General features: G+C 46.3%; 1 gene segment (V, D, J or C); it reads right to left on the bottom strand.

Annotated features, from left to right (window-relative positions):
* Positions 1-19062: 19062 nt before the first annotated feature.
* On the bottom strand, positions 19063-19622 carry LOC124109020 (immunoglobulin heavy variable 3-74-like; the record flags this gene model as incomplete). The annotated part of the segment is given in 2 exon segments: positions 19063-19403; positions 19508-19622. Coding segments are annotated over 2 exon segments (387 nt in total), but the record flags the coding sequence as incomplete, so codon positions are not given.
* Positions 19623-23045: the final 3423 nt, after the last annotated feature.

Below are 23045 nucleotides of genomic sequence, written 5' to 3'. Positions count from 1 at the left end.
TATCCACCCCATTTATTGATTCTTTTTTTTAAGAGGGAGAGAGAGAGAGAGAGAGAGAGAGAGAGAGAGAGAGAGAGAGAGAGAGAGAGAGAATTTTTTAATATTTATTTTTAGCTTTCGGCAGACACAACATCTTTATTTGTATGTTGTATTGAGGATTGAACCAGCGCAGCGCACATGCCAGGCAAGTGCGCTACCGCTTGAGCCACATCCCTAGCCCCTATTTATTGATTCTTGATTTTAATTCTTGCACTATAAGAATCTTATTAAGGAAGTTGAGGCCTAATCAGACATGATGGAAATTTGGGAGATTTGGGCCTACTTTTTCTTTTGTTAGATGCACTGTCTCTGGATTAATTCCTAGGTCCTTGACACACTTTGAGTGGAGTTTTGTGAGTAGTGAGAGATAGAGGTTTAATTTCATTTTGTTGCATAGTGTTTTCCAGTTTTCCCAGCACCATTTGTTGAAAACAATGTCTTTTCTCCAATGTATGTTTTTGTGCCATTGTCTAATATTAGATAACTGTAATTATGAGGGAGGGTTAGTCTCTATGTCCTCTATTTTGTACCATTGATCTACAGGTCCATTTTGGTAACAATGCCACTCCAGCCCCTTCCCAGGGGCCTGGCAGAACCAGTGCATGTAGTAATCCCTGAAGGTGAATCCAGAGGCTGCACAGGAGAATCACAGGGAACCACCAGGCTGCACCAGGCCTCCCCCAGACTCCACCAGCTGCACCTCACACTGGACACCTACAAACACAGAGGCAGCCTGGTCAGGACACTGTCACTCACCCACTCTTCCTCTCACTCCTGTCCACTCACACACTCAGGATCTCTGGTTCTCCATTCATTACCTTTGGAAACAGCCACCAGGAAAACCCAGCTGAGCACACTCTCCATGGTGAGCAGCTGTGTTCAGTCCTGATCACTGAGTGGGCTGAGCTGGGAGTCCAGGGCTGGGCTCCTGTGCAGAGCTGCAGGGTCAGGTGGGCTGGTTTTCATGAGCAGATGGAGGCCCTATTTGCATGTCCTCCTGCTATATAGCAGCTCTGGGTGGAGGCCTTAGAGACATCTATGCTCAGAGCAAACTTGAACTTGTTAGATATGGTTGGTGGCAATTTATTCATGAAAGATTAACTCATAATATTAAACATGTTGTTCACGCTGTCCAGGAAGATGTAAGTGACAGGAGTTGCCCAGTGTCTAGGCATGTGCTTCTCCCTTCAATTCCTCTGCTCCATGAAGCAGCTCATGGACAGTACTGGACAGGGCTTGTGGGGTCTCTGGAGTCCCTTCTTGGATGAAGAACAGGGTGTGGGTTTGCGACACCTAGTGTCCATCTAAGGACCATGAAGGTCCTGGTGGATGACAGTCCATCTTCAGAATTCTGGGCCACTGTCAGCTCACTGGGTCTTCCTCTGGCTTCCCACTCCCCTCTGCACCTTTGGCTGACTTGAAGCAGCTGTACTGATACATAAGAGTCTGAGCACAGCTGTGCCATAGTCCCCACCAGGGCAGCAGTGAGTGCAGGGTGGAGCACAGGTCCCTGGACCCTAGTCCGCTCAGCCTCAGTCTGAGATGGTGCAGATGAGGAAAGTCCTTCAGCTGGGACCACAGATGTGGAGGGCTCAGCTTGTCCACCTCTCCCCTCTGCTCTGCAGACCCATGTGCTGTGTCCCCAGGCAGCAGGTCCCCACTGTCTGCAGCAGCTACAGCATCCCAGATGCCAGGAGCATCCCTGCAGTGCCCCTGGATTTGGGCTTCTCCTTCATCCTGGAACAAAGTGCATGGACACTGTGCAGCCCTCCCCAGCCCACCTGTGAAGCTCCTGTCCTGCCTTCCCTGGTCTCTGGGCCTCTCTGCCTCTGGGGATGTCTGACTGGGGCAGAGCAAGTGGAACCCAGGCTGCTCTTCCCAGAGTCACTGCTGGTGTCCCTCAGGGTCAGCCAGATGCCTTGGTCTGTGATCACCTGGGCAGGATCTAAAGTGTGATCAGACATTGGGCTTCTTGGCCTGTGGTTCTGAGGGCAGAGCTAGTGCAGGAGAAGCCATAGGTCATAGTGGGTCAACCAGGAGAGGACAGTTCCACCTCTCAAGGTCCTGGGCTTGAAGAGGGTTAATCAAGTGAGTCCCTGTCACTGGTGGGTCAGCTCCAGGGTGGCTCTGTTTGACCACAGATGTGCAGTGGGTCTCCTTCAGTTCAGGCAGTCACAGGAGCAGGATGGTCACCTGGTGGAGGCAGCCCTGTGTATCCTTCATGATCATGGTGGACATGCCCTGGCATGTCACAGAGGCCACTGATGGAGGTGCAGCAGCACAGCTGGTCACTAAAGTCACAGAGCTGTGATTTCCTGCTCTCTGAGACCCAGGAGAGAACCTTCCAATTACCAGGAGCCTTTAGTTCCTTTTAACTATTGATGTGTATCATGGAGACCACAGTTGAACTGTGTCCCTTGTGTAATTTAATGATATCTTTGTCAATGCAGGTAATTAGGCATCTAGCAGATGATGGGGTTTCCTGGTGGTGTCCCAGGTGTGGATCAATGGCAATTTAATGGGAGACTCCCTAGGGCTGGTAGTGCCTTCCTGGTACCCTGAGCCCAGTGGGACCCCAGCACCACTCAGGGGTCCAGCCCCATCTGCCTCTCTTTGCCTCTTGCCTCTTGCCTCCTGCCATGTGGTACTGCAAACTCAGGAGCCCTGGTCAGCAGGAACACCTGGGTGTTTGCACCCTGGTCTCCAGAACCTGCTGCAGCACAGCTCTCTCCTTGTGAACCCTCAGCCTCAGGAGTGACCTAGAGTAGTAGGGAGTGATGCTGGACAGGACCTCTGCCCAGTGCGCACAGCTGTTGGGATGTACAGTCCACAAGATGTTTCCTTACTCCTCTCCCAGGACTGTTGAGCCTTATTCTTGATCACATATTGGCCCTTAATGCACTTGTAGAAAATATGCATTGTATACAGGAAGATTGCAATTTAGCACAGAAGAATGGCATCCTGTCCCTCCTGGCATGGCCAGGAGCACATGGACCTAGCTGTAAGGCAGAGGGAGACCATCACCACACCATCACTCATGTGGGGAATTTACTGCATCAGGTCCTGGAAAGAGAGAGGAAAGTGGCCCCTGGAGATGGGAAGGTGCAGGGAGGGTGAGGGTGAGGGTAGGTGGTGAGGGCCATGTGTAGAGAGGGCCTTGTCCTGGGGCTCTGCAGCTCACAGGGCAGCTGTTGCCCACAGCCAGGCTGTGCTTCACAGTGACTGGGGCAGAGCAGCTGGTGGCTCCCCACACCCAGGAGGGAATCCTGGGATCCACCATGGCACCTGGCATCTGGCACCCCTATGTCCAGGGTGCTGTCCTCTGCCTCAATAGAGCTAGGTTTAGTGTAACTATGAAAATTCATCTGGAATCACCAGCTGTTGTCTGGTGGAGAGAGATGCTGACATTATTAATGATGTGGCTGATGAGATATCATTACATGTGAAAGAAAAATATAACATAGAATTGCTCATTCTGCTATTGAAGATAGCTGAAGAAGGAATTTTTCATTATTTCCATGGCTTTAGGTTTCGAGATAGAGAAGCACTGTATGCCTGGGGTTCATATTTAATAGTGCATAGGACAAATTTGGGTAATTGAATCCACTAAACTACTGATGATATCAACATGGCATAAAATAAAAACAAATGAAATGGATTATTATTCCATGTATGGCTGTGAACTAATCTGTAGCCCAGTCCAAAGCAAAATTTGTCAAATCCATTATTTGACCATGTAAGTAACCAATTGGTTACAGCTAGCAGCTATGAGCAGCTTGGAGTGCTTGAAGAATCTTCACTCATTCAGGCCTGATAGGAAGGCCTGCAGGATGGGATGCTCTGCTCTAGCAAGCCATTAGTGAAACTGTAAGGGTAAAAGAAATTGAAGTTAAAGTGTAAAAGTTAAAGGGTAAAAGACCGGGCATTGTAAAGTTTCTAAGCTGCAAGGCCTGAGTTAAAATGTAAAGGATCAGGCATTGTAAACCTGCTTCTAAACTGCAAAGCCTGGGTTAAATTCCTGAGGCAGTTAAGACAATGCCGTACTGGCTATTTAGTTGATTTATAGCATTCAAGACCTGTGCAGCTTGTCACGTAGTCATTGCAGGGCCTGAACCAATCAGTTTGAATGTAACCCCCTCCTTAGGAATGACCTATCACTCCAGCCTGACCTGTTCCAGCCAATGTATGTACTAATCAAGTCTAAGAATTGTTGTTTGATTTTCCCACAGTGTATGATGATTTGTTAAAGGAGACTGTGATGTATGTAAAGTCCCGCCCTCCCCAAAAAAGTGTACTTAAGCAGTGCTCAGCCCCTGCTTGGGGCTCTGGGCTGTTCTCCCTTCTTGAGTGGGCATGGAGCCCTAGCATGCTAGATCAATAAATCCCCTTCTGCCAAATGCATGAGTGGTCACTTGGTGGTCTCTTTCTCTGACGCTTCGCCAGACCCTTACAAAACCACATCCTTAGCTTTGTGGTTAGTGTTGCCAAGCTGCTAGGCCAGGAAACTGATAGCTAGTGTTAGATGGGGACAAAAGAAAAGACCACTGACTCCAATTAAAATCAAATTAAAGCAAGCTTATTATTTCAACAAGCCGGGCTGCCTCTCCCACCCAAAACCACAGGAACAAGACAGCCCCGCAGCTTTCTTGCAGCATAGCTTTATAGCCCAGAAAGTTATACAAAGGGGGGTTACAGATAACAAAATTTTGATGAGCATAACATTTTTGCTGGCCCCGGCATCAGAATTTATGAAGGTCATTAGAGCCTCAGAGAGGGTCGTTATCTGGCCAGGGAAGTGTTAGACCAGGATGCAAGAAAAGACCACTGACTCCAATTAAAATCAAATTAAAGCAAGCTTATTATTTCCACTTGTCTGGCTGCGTCTCCCACGCAAAATGGCGGGAACAAGACAGCAACCCCACCTTTCCTACAGCCCAGCTTTATAGCCCAGGAAGTTACACAAAGGGGGTTACAGATAACAGAACTCTGACAAGCATCACACTAATGGTAGTTTACATTTTTTTTTTTTTGCTGGCCCCAACATCAGAATTTATGAGGACCATTAGAGCCTCAGAGAGGGTCGTTGTCTGGCCAGGGAAGGCCAATATTTATGAGGTGTCACTAAAGTTTCAGAGGGGGCTGCTATCTGGTCAGAGAGTCAGGCATGGGTAAGTTCAAGGCATGGGCAGGCATTCCAAGCAGGTTCAGAATTTGCAGTAATTTATAGTAAAGCCAAAATTATCTTTTCATGGCTTTGTGGAAGATGGCTCCCATTTTTAATGAAAGATCAGGACGGGTCTATCATTCCACCCTTTTCTAATGTGTCCCTTTCAAATCTTTGAAAGGGTAGGGGAAGAGCACTGAGGGAATTTTAATCCCTCAGGTAACAGTCTCCAAATTTTTAGAACTCACCCAAAAGTGGATTCCTGATTTTACCTGACTTAAATAACTACTTATATTGATAGTCTATTTATTTTTTGGCTTCATTGTTGTACGAAAAGAGGCATAACTCATTTTGGCTTCTTCTGAGCTGAGAGAAGGTGACGTGAGGGGGCACGGCATGAGGGACATAAGTTGCCTTTTAGAAGTCAGTTCAGTTTGAAGTCTGGTTGGGGAAGAACAGGTTGTAAAGTCATCTGGGGATGGGTGCTTCTATGAGAGAAACAAAAACCATGAGTACTGAATAAATGTTGCAGCAGCTGGAACATTTAATTGTATAGAAGTCCTTTCACCATGAGGTGCGAGGGCTGAGAAGTTAGTGTATATATTTACTAGGAGAAGCTGTCTCCATAATAAAGCCAGGGTGGACAAGGCCTAAAGTTATCAGGAATGTAAACACAACATTAAAATTTTAGTGTTACAGATGTCCTTTTCCATAAGATACAGTTTAATAACATCATATGATCATGTAAAATCCTTTTACTAGTATAACCTCTGTGTCTAATAGAGAAACCTTTAATTCTGTTACTCAGGGCTGTATAATCATATTAGCAAACACCAAGCCTTCCTCTGTAGGTTAGGAATATCTGTAGGCCTTAAACTAAAAACTTCTGCCTCTGGCAGCTCCTCTTGATAGTCTCTTTTTATAGTTATCAGGCATTTCTGTCTGAGAATCCTTCTTTGTAGCCTCCAGTCTTACTTATTTTGGGAGGCTAACATAAAGTGTATACCTTAAATTATTATTATTATTATTATTATTATTATTATTATTATTATTATTATTATTATTATCATTATTATTATTATTATTTAAAATGCCCAGAATGGCTGTATTTTGGTTTCAACTGTCTTTGCTAAGTGTTTAAGTTGAAGCAGTCAAACTGACTTTTGTTTCTATCTATTGTTAACAGTCAGCTGTGCTTTTATCGGAGTCATCCCTGGGGAAACTTGAGAGCAGCTTCTCAGTTCTGCTAGTGCCATTTGCGCTGGTGGGTCCAGGTCCTGCTTGACCATGTGGCTTCCCTTGGAAGCATCAGGGATGTCTCCCTTCTCTGATGACTCTCCTCTTCGTAGCAAATGCACTGATTGGCTTTCTGTTCTCCAGTGGTCTCATTAATCTCCCTGATCAGGAGGTTAGGTGGCCCAGAGTTGCCAAGCTCTTTAGAGAAGTCCCCTGTTCCCTGGATTCAGACTGACTCAGAGGGCAAGAGCCAAATATTGGTTTTTCTGGCCCTTTTAATTTAACTTTAATTTTAAAACTTAATCTTAAACATCCAGCAAATAAATTTTAACAGCCTTATATTAAGAGTACTGGGCTTTAATGTCTATAACTTTATAATTATTTATCTTTTTATTAATTGGGATCTGTATTATTCTGTCTGTCTTGTAGGTAATGACTTATTATCTTAAATTAACCCATGTTGTGTTCTTAAAGCAACACTTCTGTAAAACACTAACAGGGAATCTTTAGATCACTTATAAGGAAATTACAAAATAAATTTTTTTTACAAGAGTAAAAATACTTAGTTCGTGTAATAGCTACCATGAATTTTTTAGCTGAGTTATACATTATATACCCTGTTTGAGATCCTAGTAATCTTGACAGAAAAAAAAAACCAACTTTTGAACATAACTTTAAATGAAATAAAATCTGATCTACTGCTTTCGTAGTCATTCTCACATGTAGTACATGGGACACAGAAGCTTATCTCAGGTAAGGCAGGGCCCTTTATGAATCTTAAGTGTTTTAGTTCTAAAGATGATCTTTGTTTCTTTTAATATCATTTTACAAAGTTTTCATAAATTGTTTGAGGTCACATGAACATTAGCTAACAACATATGATATCACATTTAAAATATGAATTTAAGAAAGGCTGAATGTTTTTAACCTTTACATAGATTGTGCTCTCATTAACATAAAAATACATTTAAATTGTTCCCCAATGAAAAAAGTAAAATAAAACTTTACATATCTTATTGATAACAGGTAAATGAATGCCCTATATATTTTTTTACCATACAACTTCAGAACACCAGCTTGATATAATGCTCTTTTAAAGTTTCTACCTTACATACTTGTATAAATGGATGACATGAGAACATTAATAGCACCACAATTAGATTGATGTTTCTACATTAAGCCAGTTTGGCTTTTAAAGAGATGGCAGTACAGTGCTCTAAAATAACAGTTCTTATTTAATCAGTTGGTTAATTTTTATGGTTGCTTGCTCTAGAAAAAATAAAACTTAATAAACACAATGTTATGGGTCAACTTATGTTTTAAGAAATTTTTGTCTCTTTAACACATGACTGATTTTTACAATCTTATACAGACTTTAGTACAAACTTATACAGACCTTAGTAAATCAATCAGATATCTAACAAAAGTACTCATGAATGAGTAATCCCATATCAAATTTACTTTACTTATTTATCAAAATATTAGACAAATGTATTGAACAGTGTAAACCATTTTTTTTTGTTGAAGGAAAAGTCCTAGAACCAAGGCATATTAGAACTTTTGTAGACATTAATATTTTATTAGATTTTTGAACACCTAGAAAAACTTGTAAGCTTAAATTTAAAAACATTTATTTTTATCTCTTTATCCAATTTAAATTGAACCATTTAAATCATGTGAATTAAAGATCTTTGGATCCACTTTTTAAAATTTGTTTTTATGAGCGCTCCTTATATATGTTAATTTGTATATCATATATATGATGTACGGACATATGTATATATAGACATACAACACATAACAAAAGTGTGCACACATAATAATAGTAAAGGCCTTGTAGCTTTTCGCAGGTGAAATCTCCATTGCAATGTTTCAAAAACTCCACAGTTGGTCAAAGATAGAACTGATCAGAAAAACATTAACCTAGGTCTGTAGGATCAAAATCATGAGCTCAAAAAAAAAAATAAAGAATCTAAGGATAAAAATAAGAGTCCTAGAAAAAATGACTGGCCAGTAATTAGTAAAAACCATACAATTTACCTTTTTTTTTCCCTTAGGCCTCAGATGAGTCTCCTACTGAGCTTGCAGGCTTCTTTCATTTGCATTTCAACATGAGTCCTGGCTGAGGTCTGGAATGAGCATGGAAAAATTGCTATTCTGAGCAGACACCTGAGGCCTAAGGCATTTTAACCATAATTTTCAGGTTAGGATGTTGAAAATTATGATACAAGTTTAAGATAACATTCACAAAATTTTATATCTTTACATCTTGTTTTGTCAACAGATACCATACTATGATTTACTATCCTTGTCCAAATTAATCCACTGGTACACACAGTGACATTTTCCCAGTCAACCCAATTCAAAATTGGTGAAAATAAAAGACTGAATGATTGGGAAGTTACTTGCCAACTTGGAAATATAGTTCTTTAGTTTTCCATCCTAAGTATTTAAGTTCTCTGGCATGAATTATCTGAAATCATAAACTAAACAATTACCTAAACCCAACTTTTAACTGCAAGATTGTGCAATGCTTCAAAAACCCATTCAGATACCAGATTGTTACAATAAAACATCATCTTTTAGACACACATTCAGCCAAGATCATTCCCAAGAAACAATTTATAATATCAACACACTATTGCACATGTCTTAAAGGGCCAGAAACAAAGACACAAGACAGACAGACAGAAAGGAGCTCCAGACTATGACTGACAGACAGAAACCTTTAAAACAGAGCAGATAAGAGAAAAATCTCCTACACCAGTGGCACCATAGATGTCCCCACAAGGGGACCAGATGTTTTCACAGAGGGGCAACCTGAAATGTAAAATCAAGGGTCTCCATGGTGACTTTACTGCATTTAGTGTCCCTTTTTATTTTTCTCTTTTTTTTAAGAAGACAGAGGTGGCATAATCCTTACAGTGCAGGGAAGGAAGGAGGGAATTCCCTGAAGCAAAAGGGCTTCGGCAGCTGCTGGAAGTCCCTCAGTCCCTCCTTTTACTTACAGGATTAGCTCCTCTGGTTTGGTTCCACCCCAAACATGCTCCATCTCCTAACATTTAAATAGTCAGGTCTCAAAAAGTTCCCAGGGCTACTGGAGTTGTAGGTATCAAAATTTGTAACTGAAAGTTCAGTTCCTGACCTTGAAGCCAATTAATGCCAATTTAATAATGAGGACAGGGTTTTGAGAAAAAGAAAAAGGGAGTTTTATTGCTTTGCTAACAAAGGAGAAACACAGGGGACTCTGCCCAAATGTTGTGACTCTCTTGATCTGGAGGGACAAGGGGTTTTAAAGGAGTCTCCCTTGTTAACCTGGGAGATACTCAGTTCTTAGATCCCCAGCAGGCATTGCCCTCTGCAGTGGGTGTGCTCCAGCAGCCAGCTAGGGGCTTCTCTCATCCTGCTTAACAAAGTGGGGTAAAGTTCATCACAGTTCCTTAAAACACAGTCCAAAAGGATGTCAGGCTTACTTGCTTTATTACCCATTTTCACATCCAATATCCTTAAGTTTTTACCACAGAAATCACATGACAAAATGCACAAAAACAAACAAACAAAAAACATATAGAACACAGAACAAAACACAAGAAAACAGAAACCTGGCGCCGAAACAGAAAAACAGAGGAGCAATGCAATGTCTTGCTAAAGCTCCGGGGTAGGAGTGTGTGCGTGCCCGTGGGCACCTCTCTACCCTTCCAGAGGAATTCCCTACAGAACAGAACAGAAGACAGAACGATTTCTCGTTACTGTCCGGACAGGAGTATATATGAGTCTCACCAGGCCACCTCTCTATCATCAGAAGAGATCTCCCTTAACTGGATACCAGATGCTATAAAGGTGCCACTTACCTTTGGAGGCCTCCTCCACCAGGTGCTTGCTGATAGTTTTAGTGTGGCAGTTCACTGCAGTGCTTGGGGACTGAAGGCTCACTCCAAGGCCTTGGAATGTCTCAAGGTGTGCACCCCCTAGAGTGGCTCTCCAGCCTGGAGCCCTGGAGCGAAGGCCGGCTTTAGAATTTCCAGCAGTCTGGTCTTGTGATGTGGTCGGGCAGGGTCATCTCGCTGGGGCCTCCAAAATGTTAGACCAGGATGCAAGAAAAGACCACTGACTCCAATTAAAATCAAATTAAAGCAAGCTTATTATTTCGACTGGCTGGGCTGCTTCTCCTTCCCAAAACGGCGGGAACAAGACAGCAACCCCACCTTTCCTACAGCCCAGCTTTATAGCCCAGGAAGTTACACAAAGGGGGTTACAGATAACAGAACTCTGACAAGCATCACACTAATGGTAGTTTACATTTTTTTTTTTTTTTTGCTGGCCCCAACATCAGAATTTATGAGGACCATTAGAGCCTCAGAGAGGGTCGTTGTCTGGCCAGGGAAGGCCAATATTTATGAGGTGTCACTAAAGTTTCAGAGGGGGCTGCTATCTGGTCAGAGAGTCAGGCATGGGTAAGTTCAAGGCACGGGCAGGCATTCCAAGCAGGTTCAGAATTTGCAGTAATTTATAGTAAAGCCAAAATTATCTTTTCATGGCTTTGTGGCAAGATGGCTCCCAATTTTAATAAAAGATCAGGTTGGGTCTATCAGAAGGTCAAGTTTTATGAGGCCTCACTAAAATTTCAGAGGGCTGGTATCTGGTCAAAGAGCCAGGCGTGGGTGAGTTTAAGGCATGGGCAGGCATTCCAAGTAGGCTCAAAATTTGCAGTAATTTATAATAAAGCTGCGTCTGTAGGGTCCAGGCTGGTCACAGTCATGGGGGCTGTGTCTGCAGGATCCAGGCTGGTCACAGTGAAGACCTCCTGGTTGTTGCAGGGATCCTAGGAGTTTGTGATCCAGCTCCTCAGGGCTGGGTGGACCAAACACTGGCCAGCCCCTACAGGGCCTTCCTTGGGTGACATACCCATCCCACTTCCCTGTTAGTAGAGCCCAGTGAGGACCCAGAGAAGGAGCAGGTCAGCCTGTGGTCATGGTGGGTCCTCCAACCCAGGGACAGATTCTTCCAGGGAGACTGGGGAAGGTGCTTCATCACCCAGGCCCTGACTCTTTCAGCTGCACCTGGGAGAGGACCCTGGGACAGAGAAGCAGAGTGAGTCTTGAACTCAGATGCAGCTGCCCCAGGTCTTCCTCCCTGAGTCCCTGAGACCTCACATCTGGGAGCCTCCAGCAAAAGGAAGGAGAAGCATGGAAGGTTTTGTGCTCAAGTTTTTCTGTCAGGTCTGTTCATGACAGTGACCTAAAGCTGACTCAGGGTATGAGCAGACACCAGAGTCCTGAAGATCCAGGATCTCCATGTGTGGTCACAGGTCAGAGTCTCAGTCCTCTCTTGTCTGTAGCACAAACCCCCAGAGTGGGCAGATGCTAATGTCCCCTGTTGTTCTCAGTCTCTGAGGTGAGCAGGCTGAGCCCCTGGGGCAAGTGAGTTGTGTGCCAAGGGCCAGCTCCCACTGCCCACAGTGCTCAGTGGCTGCAAGCTCCTAGGACAGAAGATGGCCATGGATTCCTGAGAGGGCAAAGGCAATGTCACTGTCCTTCCCTCAAGGCCCTCGCTGTGGCCCTCATCCTATACAGAGGGTGACAGCCATCCCAGGTACAGTCCGACCCAGGTGAGCACCTCTTAGTGGTACGAGGGGGGTTCAAGTGCCAGCACATGAAGGAGAAGAGGTCCCTGCCATCAAGCCCTGTGGATTCCAGGAACACCCATCCCAATGTGCTAAATGCTCCAATTCCTCCCCAGGGCCACAGGGTATTCACTCACTCCAGCTCCAAGTTTGGAGTCTGGGTCCACAGTGTCACCTATCCCCCATGTGGGTCAGGTGTGGGTGTCCCTGGAGTCATGCTCCTCAGGTTGGAGCTGGGAATCAAACATGTCATGTGCTGCAGACACCGTGCAGGACCTGGCACAGGTCACACTCCATTATCACTATGGAGATTGGACCAGGCCATCCAATGGCAGTTGGACCAGCATCAACCTCAGGGCCCCAGAAGGCCTGCTGATGTGACTTTGGCCACCCTTCCTCACTGGGAAGGTGCAGGGTGCAGACTCCAGCAGCCCCACCCTGTGCCTTTCTGGGGCAGCCAAGGAGGGTCCCTCCTGCCTGTGATGTCCTCCCTTCAGCTCCCGCAGCCTGGCTCTGTGTGCTGGTGGCTCTGCAGGCTGGAGTGTGTGGAAGGGCCTCCTCACAGCTCCCCTCTGCACTCCTCCTGGGGACACTGCACTGTCCCTAGGCCTCAGTCCTGTTGAGCACGACCTTGTGCAGACCTCCTGCAGGGACTCTCCTCTGCAGGACTGCTTGACCTGTGATTGGAGATTTCTGGGTTTACTTTGAGGACTCTGTCATGCTGCCATGCCCCACAGATCTTTGACTCTGTGCCTGTCTCTGTGAGCAGCACAAGGACACTATCAGTATACATGACTGGCCCTCTGGAGGGACAGCCACTGAGGACCACACTGCCCCTGGACACACTGAGCCACAGTGGCTGTGACTACATAATAAATCTCCTCATCTGTGGCAAGAAAAAGGCAATCCCAATGTCCTGTGGTAGGTGGTGTTCTCCCATGGAGAGTGGTCAGTGCCATGCACACTGTGCCCAGCCATACTGCCCTGTGAGGTGAACATCCGAGTCTGATGGAGAATGTCACCAAGTCCAGAAGCTCAGGACTCCAGGAAAAGCCTTGTCTGTGGGCAGGACCAAGGGGACACGCCCTAGGTAATGTAGTAAGAGTGGGAATGGAGTAATATCTCTGACAATATCCACTAGGCAGAGGTCACATATTACCTAAGGTGGACTGACCACCACAGGGATGGAGTAACTGTTCTGATATTATCCACTGGGGACAGTCAACCATCAGAATGGAGTAACAGGTCAGATATTATCCACAGGGACAGGTCCAGTATTAGGATAGAATAAAAGTTCACATGTGGTCCACTGGGGACAGTCAGGATGGGGATGAGGTGACATGTCTGATATTATCCCCTGTGGACAGGCCAGTGTTCGGATGGAGTAAGAGATCAGATATCATCCCCTGTGGGTAGGATTAGCATGTGGATGTAACGACATGTTAGATATTATCCACTAGGGAATGGAGTAAGTATGGGGAGGGGTAACAGGTCGAATGTTCTCCCCTGGGGACACGGCCAATATGGGGATACAGTATCATGTCAGATATTGTGCACTGGGGACAGGGCATGGGGTGAAGTAACAGGTCAGGTGTCATTCCCTGGATCTTGGCCAACATGGAGATGGAGTAATAGTCAGATATCATCCCCTGGGGACAGGTTCAACATGGGGATGGAGTAACATGTAATGCATACATTGGGCAGTTGTCTAGGAATCCCCTGAACCATCCTAGCAGTGCCCAAGTGGTTATGCCCTTGTCCAGGGAAGGTCTGTGGACATCTGCCAGGGCTGGCATCTCCTGGGCCCAAGATCTCATGAGAAAACAAGGTCTTGAAGGATTTCCCAGGAGAGAAGCAACACTGGCTCTTCATGAAGAAGATGAAATGGTCAACTTTCCAGCAGAAGCTCTGACGGGCTGCACCCTACAGGGGCTGGTGTAGATGAAGAAAGCTTGGAGTCTGTGCACAGTGGGTCTTCAGCCAGAAAGACAATGGAATGACAGCATTTGCAGGGAAACAGGTGGAAGTGGGACCATCAAGCTGATGAAGGAGGCCAGACGCAGATGCCAAGGACCAATCTTCTCTCCCAATTGAGGAAGCTGGAGAAGAGGGAGAGGAGAGGAGGGTGATGTGGACAGAGAAGGAGATCAGTGGGTCCAGGAAGGTCCTGCAGGTGGGCAGAGGGGTGAAGGGAGGAGAGCAGAAGGGAACTCACCATCTATGCTGTGAGCTGATGTGAAGGAGCACAGTGAACTCCACCTTCATGAACATCCATGAACCTCCAACTCAGACATGTGCAACACATAGAAGAAAGACCACAGAGCCCAGGAGGGGAGCAGGGAGGGAGAAGGGCAGGAAGGGGAAGGGCTGCCCACAGAAATGGGGGTCCTGATCCAGGTCTGAATCACTATGGAAACCAACTCCAGTGCTCTGTTTCCCTACAGTGCACCCACAGTTATGAATACCACAGGAGAGAGTCAGAGGACACAGCCACAGCTGTGGGGCCAGCAGCCCTGCTCCTGCTTCATGGGCCAGAGGTCATGGTGAGGGCCTGGGCCTCTTCCAAGTGCTGAGGATGACCAGGAAGGAGGGTCACCAGGAAGGAGGATGACCACGAAGGAGGATGACCAGGGAGGAGGCAGACCCTTGTCAACATGGACAAGTGATGGGGTCCCTGCTGGCTCAGCTTGGGGGACCTGTTACCCTCTGTCCTTCTGATGTATTGACATGGATGGGGCCATGTGTTCCCTACGTCTGGCCTCCACTTGAGTGTGGAAGCAGGTGTGTCCTGTTCACTTCCCTGGCAGTTGTTCAAATAGCAACAGCAAATTTGATTAGAAGGATTGATTAGGAGGGATACTATGGCCACAGGACCAAGGAGAGAACTTGAGTCTAACTCTAATGGCCCCTGGGGTCTGGAGTCCCCTAGACTGTGTCCTGATTGCCCTGGTGAGGGCTTCCACAGCAGAGAGCTCTTGGCTGTGCTGGTCACTGTGGTGGTTATTTTTTAGCCCAGAGTCCAGCAGGGCAGCAGTGAAGAACATCGCAGTCACCCTCTCAGCAGCTCCAGGAACAAGGGTCATCACACTCCCTCCCTGGATGTCCCTCAGGTTTCCCCTCTGCCCCTCCTAGGACCACTGTGGATAATTCAGGGCAGAGCCATCTGGAGTCTCAGGCAGGACTTGAGCAGTCAGCCTCCTGTTCTCAGGTGCCAGGTCTGGGGTGGGCAGACTTTGGTGAGGACAGAGCATACTGTGTGGGCTGGTCAGAGGCCCCATGCCACCCCCTAGGGCTCAGCTGCTGTGAAGACCCAGCCTGGCTTCCTGTCCCTCTGAAGGAATCTCACCTAATCCTCAACCCCACACCTTTCATTTGTCATCAGCAAAAGTGCCAGAGGACAGTGCTGAGTCTTAGGAACTCCTTGGGAGCCAGGAGGACCATGAGCCTGAGGTTCACCAAGTGTCCAGGGCACCCATCCTGGACCATATCAGTAATAGCTCTACACAGAATCCTGAGGGTGTTCCTAATCTGTAAATCCCACTGAAATCCCTCTGAGTTGATGGAAAAGGCTCACCAGGGTCCTCTGAGCTTCCTCACCTCTGACCCTGGTGACCACAGAGCAGTCACTTGAGCCTCAATAATTCTACTCTGCATGTTGTTCATGTGAATATGCTCCTGTGTCAAAGTGTGCAGTGCAGGGACCCCAGGGAATCACAGTGGAGGAGTGGACATCCTTGTCCTGTCCTGAGCTGAGAGGAACTGTTTCCAGGATGTCTCACTTCAGTATGGTGGTGGCCTTGGGTTTGTCACATGTAGCCTTGATGAGGTTGAGGTCTGGCATGTACCTCTAGCTTCTCCAGTCCTTTAAACATGATGGGGAGCTGCAGTTTGTCAAATTCTTTTTCTGCCTCTGTTGATGTGATGGTGTGACTCTTGTCCTCACCTCTGTTCATGTGGTGAATCACAGATGGATATGACATTATTGATCTGTATGCTGAGCCAACCTCCCGACCCTGTGGAGAAACCCACTGATCATGGTCCCCACCTTCTCGTGTGTCCTTGAGTGCAGGGTGCCAATATTTTACTAAGGAGTCTCTCATCTCCATTCACCAGTGATGTTGGTCTGAAGTCTTCTCTCTGGATGTCTCTATGTCTGGTTTTGGTATTCGGGTGTTACTGACTTCACAGAAGGATTTTTTCAGTGTTTCCTTCTTTTTCATTTCATGGAACAACATGAGGAGGTTGGCCTCATCTCTTTGTTAAAGTCTTTTAGAATCAACTGCAAATCATTCTGCTTCTGGGCTCTCCTCTTGTGGAAGGTCGTTAATGGCTGTTCATTTTTTTTTTTTAGGTTTGTAGATTCTTGTGCTTCAATATGTCTAGATCACATGAGTTTAGAATTTTTGTCAATCTCTTCATGGTTTTCTAGTTTACTGGTTGATATTTTTTTAAAAAAAATAGTTCCTAATCTTCTGGATTTCAGTAGCAATATCTTCTGTTTTATCTCTAATTTTCTTGATTGGGTCTTCTGCTTTTTGTTTTCTTCAGTTAGTCAAGGGCTTTCAATGTACTTTATGTTTTCTAGGAAACCTCTTTTTTATTTTAAACTTTGTATTGTGTACATAGTCCCACAAAACTCTATCCAGAGCAATCATGCAAGACAAAGTAATTAAAGTGTTACAGAGGAAAGAAAGAAGTCTCAATATGCTGCTTGGTGGTGATGTGATCCATTATCTAGGAGAACAAAAATCTCCACCAGAAGGCTTCTAGGTTTGATAAACAACTGTAGCAATAGAGCTAAATACATCATGAACAGATAAATAAACCACTTTCCTATATTTCCAAAATGACTCATCTGAGAATGAAATCAAGAAATTGGTCCCATTCTAAATGACCATAAAAGAACTTATAAAAAATTCAACTGGGGAGGTGAAAGATGTCTACAATGGAAATAGTGAATAACTCTAGGAGAATTTGCAGAACTTAGAGATGGAAAGGCCCCCCATGTTCTGTTATCATCAGAATTAATAATATTAAATGACCAAACTACCTCAAATGTCACACAGATTCAGTGAAATCTCCGACAAATACCAACAACCTTCTTAGAAGAACCAGACAAGTGTCCTAGTATTTGTGTGGAGAAGTCACAACACACAGTAGGCAAAGTGATTAAGCAGGAAGAGTGAACCTGGAGATGACAACATGTGACCTCAAATTACTTGACAGAGCTGCAGTAACTGAACCAGCATGGCACTGTCACCAAAGCAGACATGGAGACCAAGGGGACAGAGTAGGAGGTACAGAGACAGACCAACCTAAGTGCACTTATCTGGTGCTTGGCAGAGTTTCCAAAATCATGTTGCAGAAATTAAAGGCTTTTCAAGAAAGAGTGCTGGGAAAACTGAATGTCAACATGTAAAAGAATATAATAGGTCACTATCCCTCACCCTGTAAAATGTCAACTCAAAATTAATAAAAAAATCAATAATTAGACTGGACACTCTGAAAGGGCTAGAATCAAATATTGCACCATCCCTCCTCTGTACTGACACAGACACCGACTTCCTCAACCAGGTCACTAAAGTGCAAGGATCAAAACGAGGAATCAGTAAGTAGGACAGTATCAAATTAAAACCTTCAGCACAACAATGGGATCCAGCCACAGTGTGAGGAGACAGCCTTGGGGAATGGGACATTATTGTCATGTGCTCCCCAGATATTGCACTAATACCCAGAATATATAGAGAACCCCAAACACTTAATGACCAGACCAAATAACCCAATAAATAAATGGGAAAGTGCTAAAGGGACATTTCTCAAGAGAGGTAATCTAAGTGGCCAACAAATATAGGAAAACATCCTCAATAGTTCTAGAAATCAGGAAATGCAAATTGAAACTGCATTGAGAATTCATCTCAGTCCAATCAGAAGGCAATCATCAAGAACACAGATAATAACAAATGTCATCAAAGATATGGGAAAGAGGTATACGGATGTGTTATTGCTGGGACTTCAAATTAGTGTTGCCATTCTAGAAAGCAGAATAGACATTTCATGAAGACCAGGAATGGAGCCACGATGTGCCCCAGCTACCCTCCTCGGTGTTTATCCAAAAGACCCAAGATCAGCACAGCACAGCTATCTAGCCACATCAGTGTTTACACCAGTGGGCCTGAAAACAGCCATATTACATAACTTTCCCAGATGTCCATCAACAGATGACCGGATAAAGGGAAGGTGGTGTATACACAGAACAGTGTTTCACTCAGCCACAGGGAAGAGGGAAAATATGGTGTTTCCTGGTCAATGGATGGAACTGGAGAATATCAAGTTTATTCAGCCAGAATCAGAGGGAGAAATGTCAAGTGTTTGCATTTGTCTCAAATGCAAATTGCAGATCACAAAAGGGGAAAAGTTCTGGGAGGAGTCCCCTAGAAACAGAAGAGGGAGCAGGAGGAGAGGAAGGGGATCAAGGGTGAGGTAGGGGAACAGAAATGGGACGAGCAGTGGAATGACACTGACGAAGCATTCCTGTGTCGTGTGTGAGGATGGCACAGTGGATGTCCCCTTTATGTGCTCTAAGAGGCACTGATGAAACCAAATTATAGAAAAGATCTGTCAAGAAAAGAAAGGGAAAAAGGGTCAGGAAGGAGGGGTAAAGAGGAGGGAGGGAAAGGGAGATGGCAGGGAACAGAAGTGGAGAAATTATATCCCATGATTGTGCAGCTGTGTCCAATTGAAATGCAATATTATTTATAATTATGATGCACAAATAAAAAAAGAAGTATTAATTTAAAAAACAAATTGTTCTCTTCAGAGACGAAACAGATTATTAGAAACAATATGTCCAGAGAGCTCTCTTAGAAAGCTGGATCATGGAGAGGAGAGGACCCAGATGAAGGAAATCTACCATCACCTCCTCTGCACCTGCTCCTGGTGACCCTGAGCTCCCTGTGTGCTGAGCGCCCCCTGCTGGACCTGGGCACCCTGCAGGAGGTTTGTGTCTGGGCTCACACTGAGGTCCCCTCACTGTGTCTCTAGCACAGTAATAGGTGGCTGTGTCCTCGGTTCTCAGATTGCTCATTTGCAGGTACAGCATGTTCTTGGAGTTGTCTCTGGAGATGGTGAATTGGCCCTTCACAGATTCGGCATAGTATATGGAATTACTATCATACCTAATGCTTGAGATCCACTCTAGCCCCTTCCCTGGAGACTGGCGGACCCAGTGCATCCAGTAGTCACTGAAGGTGAATCCAGAGGCTGCACAGGAGAGTCGCAGGGAACCCCCAGGCTGCACCAGGCCTCCCCCAGACTCCACCAGCTGCACCTCACACTGGACACCTGCAAACACAGAGGCAGCCTGGTCAGGACACTGTCACTCATCCACTCTCCCTTTCACTCCTGTCCACTCACACACTCAGGGTGTTTGGTTCTCCATTCATTACCTTTGAAAACAGCCACCAGGAAAACCCAGCTGAGCACACTCTCCATGGTGAGCAGCTGTGTTCAGTCCTGGTCACTGAGTGGGCTGAGCTGGGAGTCCAGGGCTGGGCTCCTGTGCAGAGCTGCAGGGTCAGGTGGGCTGGTTTTCATGAGCAGAGGGAGGCCCTATTTGCATGTGCTCCTGCTATATAGCAGCTCTGGGTGGAGGGCCAGGTAGAAGAGCTCTGAGAGCAGATGGGAGTGTCATGGGCAGCATGGTGGACAGAGGAGCAGTCAGGAGGGGAGAATTTCTTTTATTTTGATTTTAGTTTCTCTTATTTTAATTTATTTAATAATAATAAATAGAATATATGGTGGAGGTGTCTGTGCTAACTCCCTGGTGCAGATGTAAAATCACACAGAAGCCTGAGTGCTGGTTCACTGTGTCTAACCGCTCATGTGTAGCAAGAGTAACTGGTTTTCTGGTCTTTTGCTCTCACCCTGGACATGACTGCTGCCCTGACCCTCCTCCAGCTCCCAGGTGCACACACCTGTGTGGTCCTCAGAACCATCCTGCATTGGAAATGTGCTGTGTTTTCTCCCCTCTGCTGCCACCTGCTCTCCAGGGAGGCGTCCAGCTGAGGGCCTCAGAGGCTCCCTGCAGGGGGAAGTCTGTGCCTCCCTGTGAGGGCCTCCTTCAGCTCAGGAGCATCTAGTTGGCACAGAGCCCTCAGGTACACATGCTGCTGCCATCTGTGGTGGGCACAGGGCCCTAGTGTGGGCAGGGCGAAACCCAGGCTCCGTCCTCACTTCCAGTTGTCATGGGCTGAGTCCACAGGGCCAGTTGTAGCATCATCTTGTGAGGGACCTGGGAGAAGGAGCAGCCAATGTCTTCATGGATTTGTTGTTGTGTTGAGGGTCAGGATTAGTTTATTCTATTTCAGTATTTATGAGTGTTTCTATCTATCTATCTATCTATCTATCTATCTATCTATCTATCTATCTATCTATCTAATCTGTCATCTGTGATGTAGGCCTCCCTCCTCCTTGTGTGCAGTCAGACCTGGGGGAAGAAGGGCCTCTGTCTGGAACAAGTGTCTGGGGTCCTCCTGAAGCACAGCCATATGCCCTGAATGCTGCTGCCCTGTCGCTCTTTCCATGCCCACATGACCCCAGAATGGACAGAACAACTGAAACCCTGGGCCTGTCCACCTGGATTCCCCCAGGGCTGGTAGAGGCCATTCATGGCAGGCTGAGCCCTCAGGATGACCCCAGCACCACTCAGGGGTCCAGCCCCATCTCCTCTCTCTGCCTCCTGCCTCCTGCCATGTGGTGCTGCAGCCTCAGGAGCCCTGGTCAGGAGCAGCACCTGGGTGTTTGCACCCTGGTCTCCAGAACCTGCTGCAGCACAGCTCTCTCCTTGTGAACCCTCAGCATCAGGAGCTTCTCAGAGCAGCACAGACTGGACTCAGCCACACTGGTGCTGGGGCCTGAGTTGGTCATGGTGAATATCTAAGGAGGTGGACATAGCCCTGGGACTGGGTAAAGGGTAGGTCTGTGCCACCTCTGATCCAGGAGCTGAAAGAGTCACCCAAGAGCTGAACTGGCAGCACCCATTGTGTTAACTCTTCAGGCACACAGGGTGCCAGAGTGTGGATGTGTCTCTTCCTCTAGAGGATGCATTACAGAGGATTCCCTGGGTAGGCCTTGGCTCAGGCAGCGCTTGTCAGAGATGTGGACCCTATAGATTCCCCTTATGCATTGTAGGTCCACCAGCTAGAGGAACAGGTTGGCCGGTAGCAGGCAGGAGACCACACCCTGGGCAGTATCACCTGGGGTCAGCAGAGACATTTGATGGGACATCCTAGAGCTTAGGGACAGGACTTCTGAGCAATGTTTACGTTAGGTGGGACATGTGTCCAAGAAGCCTGTCCGTAACTCCAGTCCCATGAGTGTTGAAGCACTTTTCATGACCACCATGTGTCCCTTAATGGAGATGTGGTTAATATACTGTCCACAGAGGAAGAAGGTAAGTTGTCAACAAGAATGGCATCCTGCCCTGCTGGCCCTGGGCATGGCTCTGGAGCACAGGGTCCTAGCTGAAATGGGTCAGGCAGAGGGAGGCCATCAGCACACCATCCCTCATGTGGGGAAGCTACTGCATCAGGTAGGTCGTGGAAAGAGAGAGGACAGTGGCCCCTGGAAATGGGAAGGTGCAGGGAGGGCGAGGGTGAGGGTGGGTGGTGGGGGCCACGTGCAGAGAGGGCCTTGTCCTGGGGCTCTGCAGCTCACAGGGCACCTGTGGCCCACAGCCAGGCTGTGCTTCACAGTGACTGGGGCAGAGCAGCTGGTGGGCTCCCCACACCCAGGAGGGACAGGTGATGGATAGCTGGGTGTGGACAGCCTGGGACCCATCATGGCACCTGGCACCCCTGTGTCAGGGTGCTGTCCTCTGCCTCACTAGAGCTAGGTTTCAGTGTAAGTGTGAAAATACAGCTGGATTCACCACTCTGTGTCTGATGGAGAGAGATGCTGACATTCTTAGAGATGTTGATGATGTAACACCCTCACATGAGAAAGACAACTGCATAGAACACATCAATTCATAATCAGGTTTTTCAACACATATTCAACTGTAAATCTCTAAATGTTATTTTCTTAACTTTGTACAAATATCATAATCAAAAAAGTGGTCTTAAGCAATCAGACACAGAGTCTGTACAAGGGACGGGCTTTGTATTAAAGGGAAGTGACCCGAGCACCCCCCAGGCCTCAGGAGGGAGCTGAGCAAGGCCCCCAGTGCAAGACCTGGGGTTTCACTGAGGCAAAGGAGACAGTCTAGACCACAGGGGAAAACAGACATTGGGACAATTGTGTCTATATTTGGTTGTGCATACAGCAAATGAAAACATTTTTATGTTTAATATGAAGAAAAATAGATAATAATTCAAACAAATGATACCAGGTAGGAATTATAGGCAGGAAGCAACGTCTCTGCTATAATATTTGCTAATGTATCCATGAATACATCAAAATTAACCACACATTTTGCACAATTATACTCACAAATAAAATATTGAAATAAAGAAGATGTTGGAAGATTTATTGACAGAAATATAAGGAGCACAAATGGTTATAAAACACAGCACTCTAACTTGGCAACTTACAAATGTATAATACAAAATCAGTACTATAGCTCTAAAAAGATATACTGAAAACATACAAAAGTTTTCATTTTCTGGAATGAATCTGGATTAACTTATTATTACTTGGGATATAAAAATGGCCACTGCTCATCTTCACCCAGACTGAAGATGCACTCTCAGGACAGGGTGGGTGCTGACATAGCAGGGACAGAGCCCATGGCATCCCTGTCTGTGACCTGCAGTCCAGCCTCAGTGGCTGGAAACACAGGCAGGCACCAAGCTGCCTCCCCCCAGTAGCCAGGTGTCCTGGTACTTCCCAGGCTCAGGGTCACCTCTCAGCGAGATGGGGCCAGAGTGCACCTGGGCACAGAATGCCTTCAGGGTCCTGAGGCCAGTGGCAGAGCTGACCTGAAGT

This window comes from Marmota monax, unplaced genomic scaffold, assembly GCF_021218885.2.
Source record: "Marmota monax isolate L192 unplaced genomic scaffold, Marmota_monax_Labrador192_F-V1.1 WCK01_AAM20220418_F8-fsc00703, whole genome shotgun sequence".
NCBI classification, from domain to species: domain Eukaryota; kingdom Metazoa; phylum Chordata; class Mammalia; order Rodentia; family Sciuridae; genus Marmota; species Marmota monax.
The sequence above is the reverse complement of the archived record's forward strand: the minus strand, read 5'-3'. Positions and strand labels throughout refer to the sequence as shown.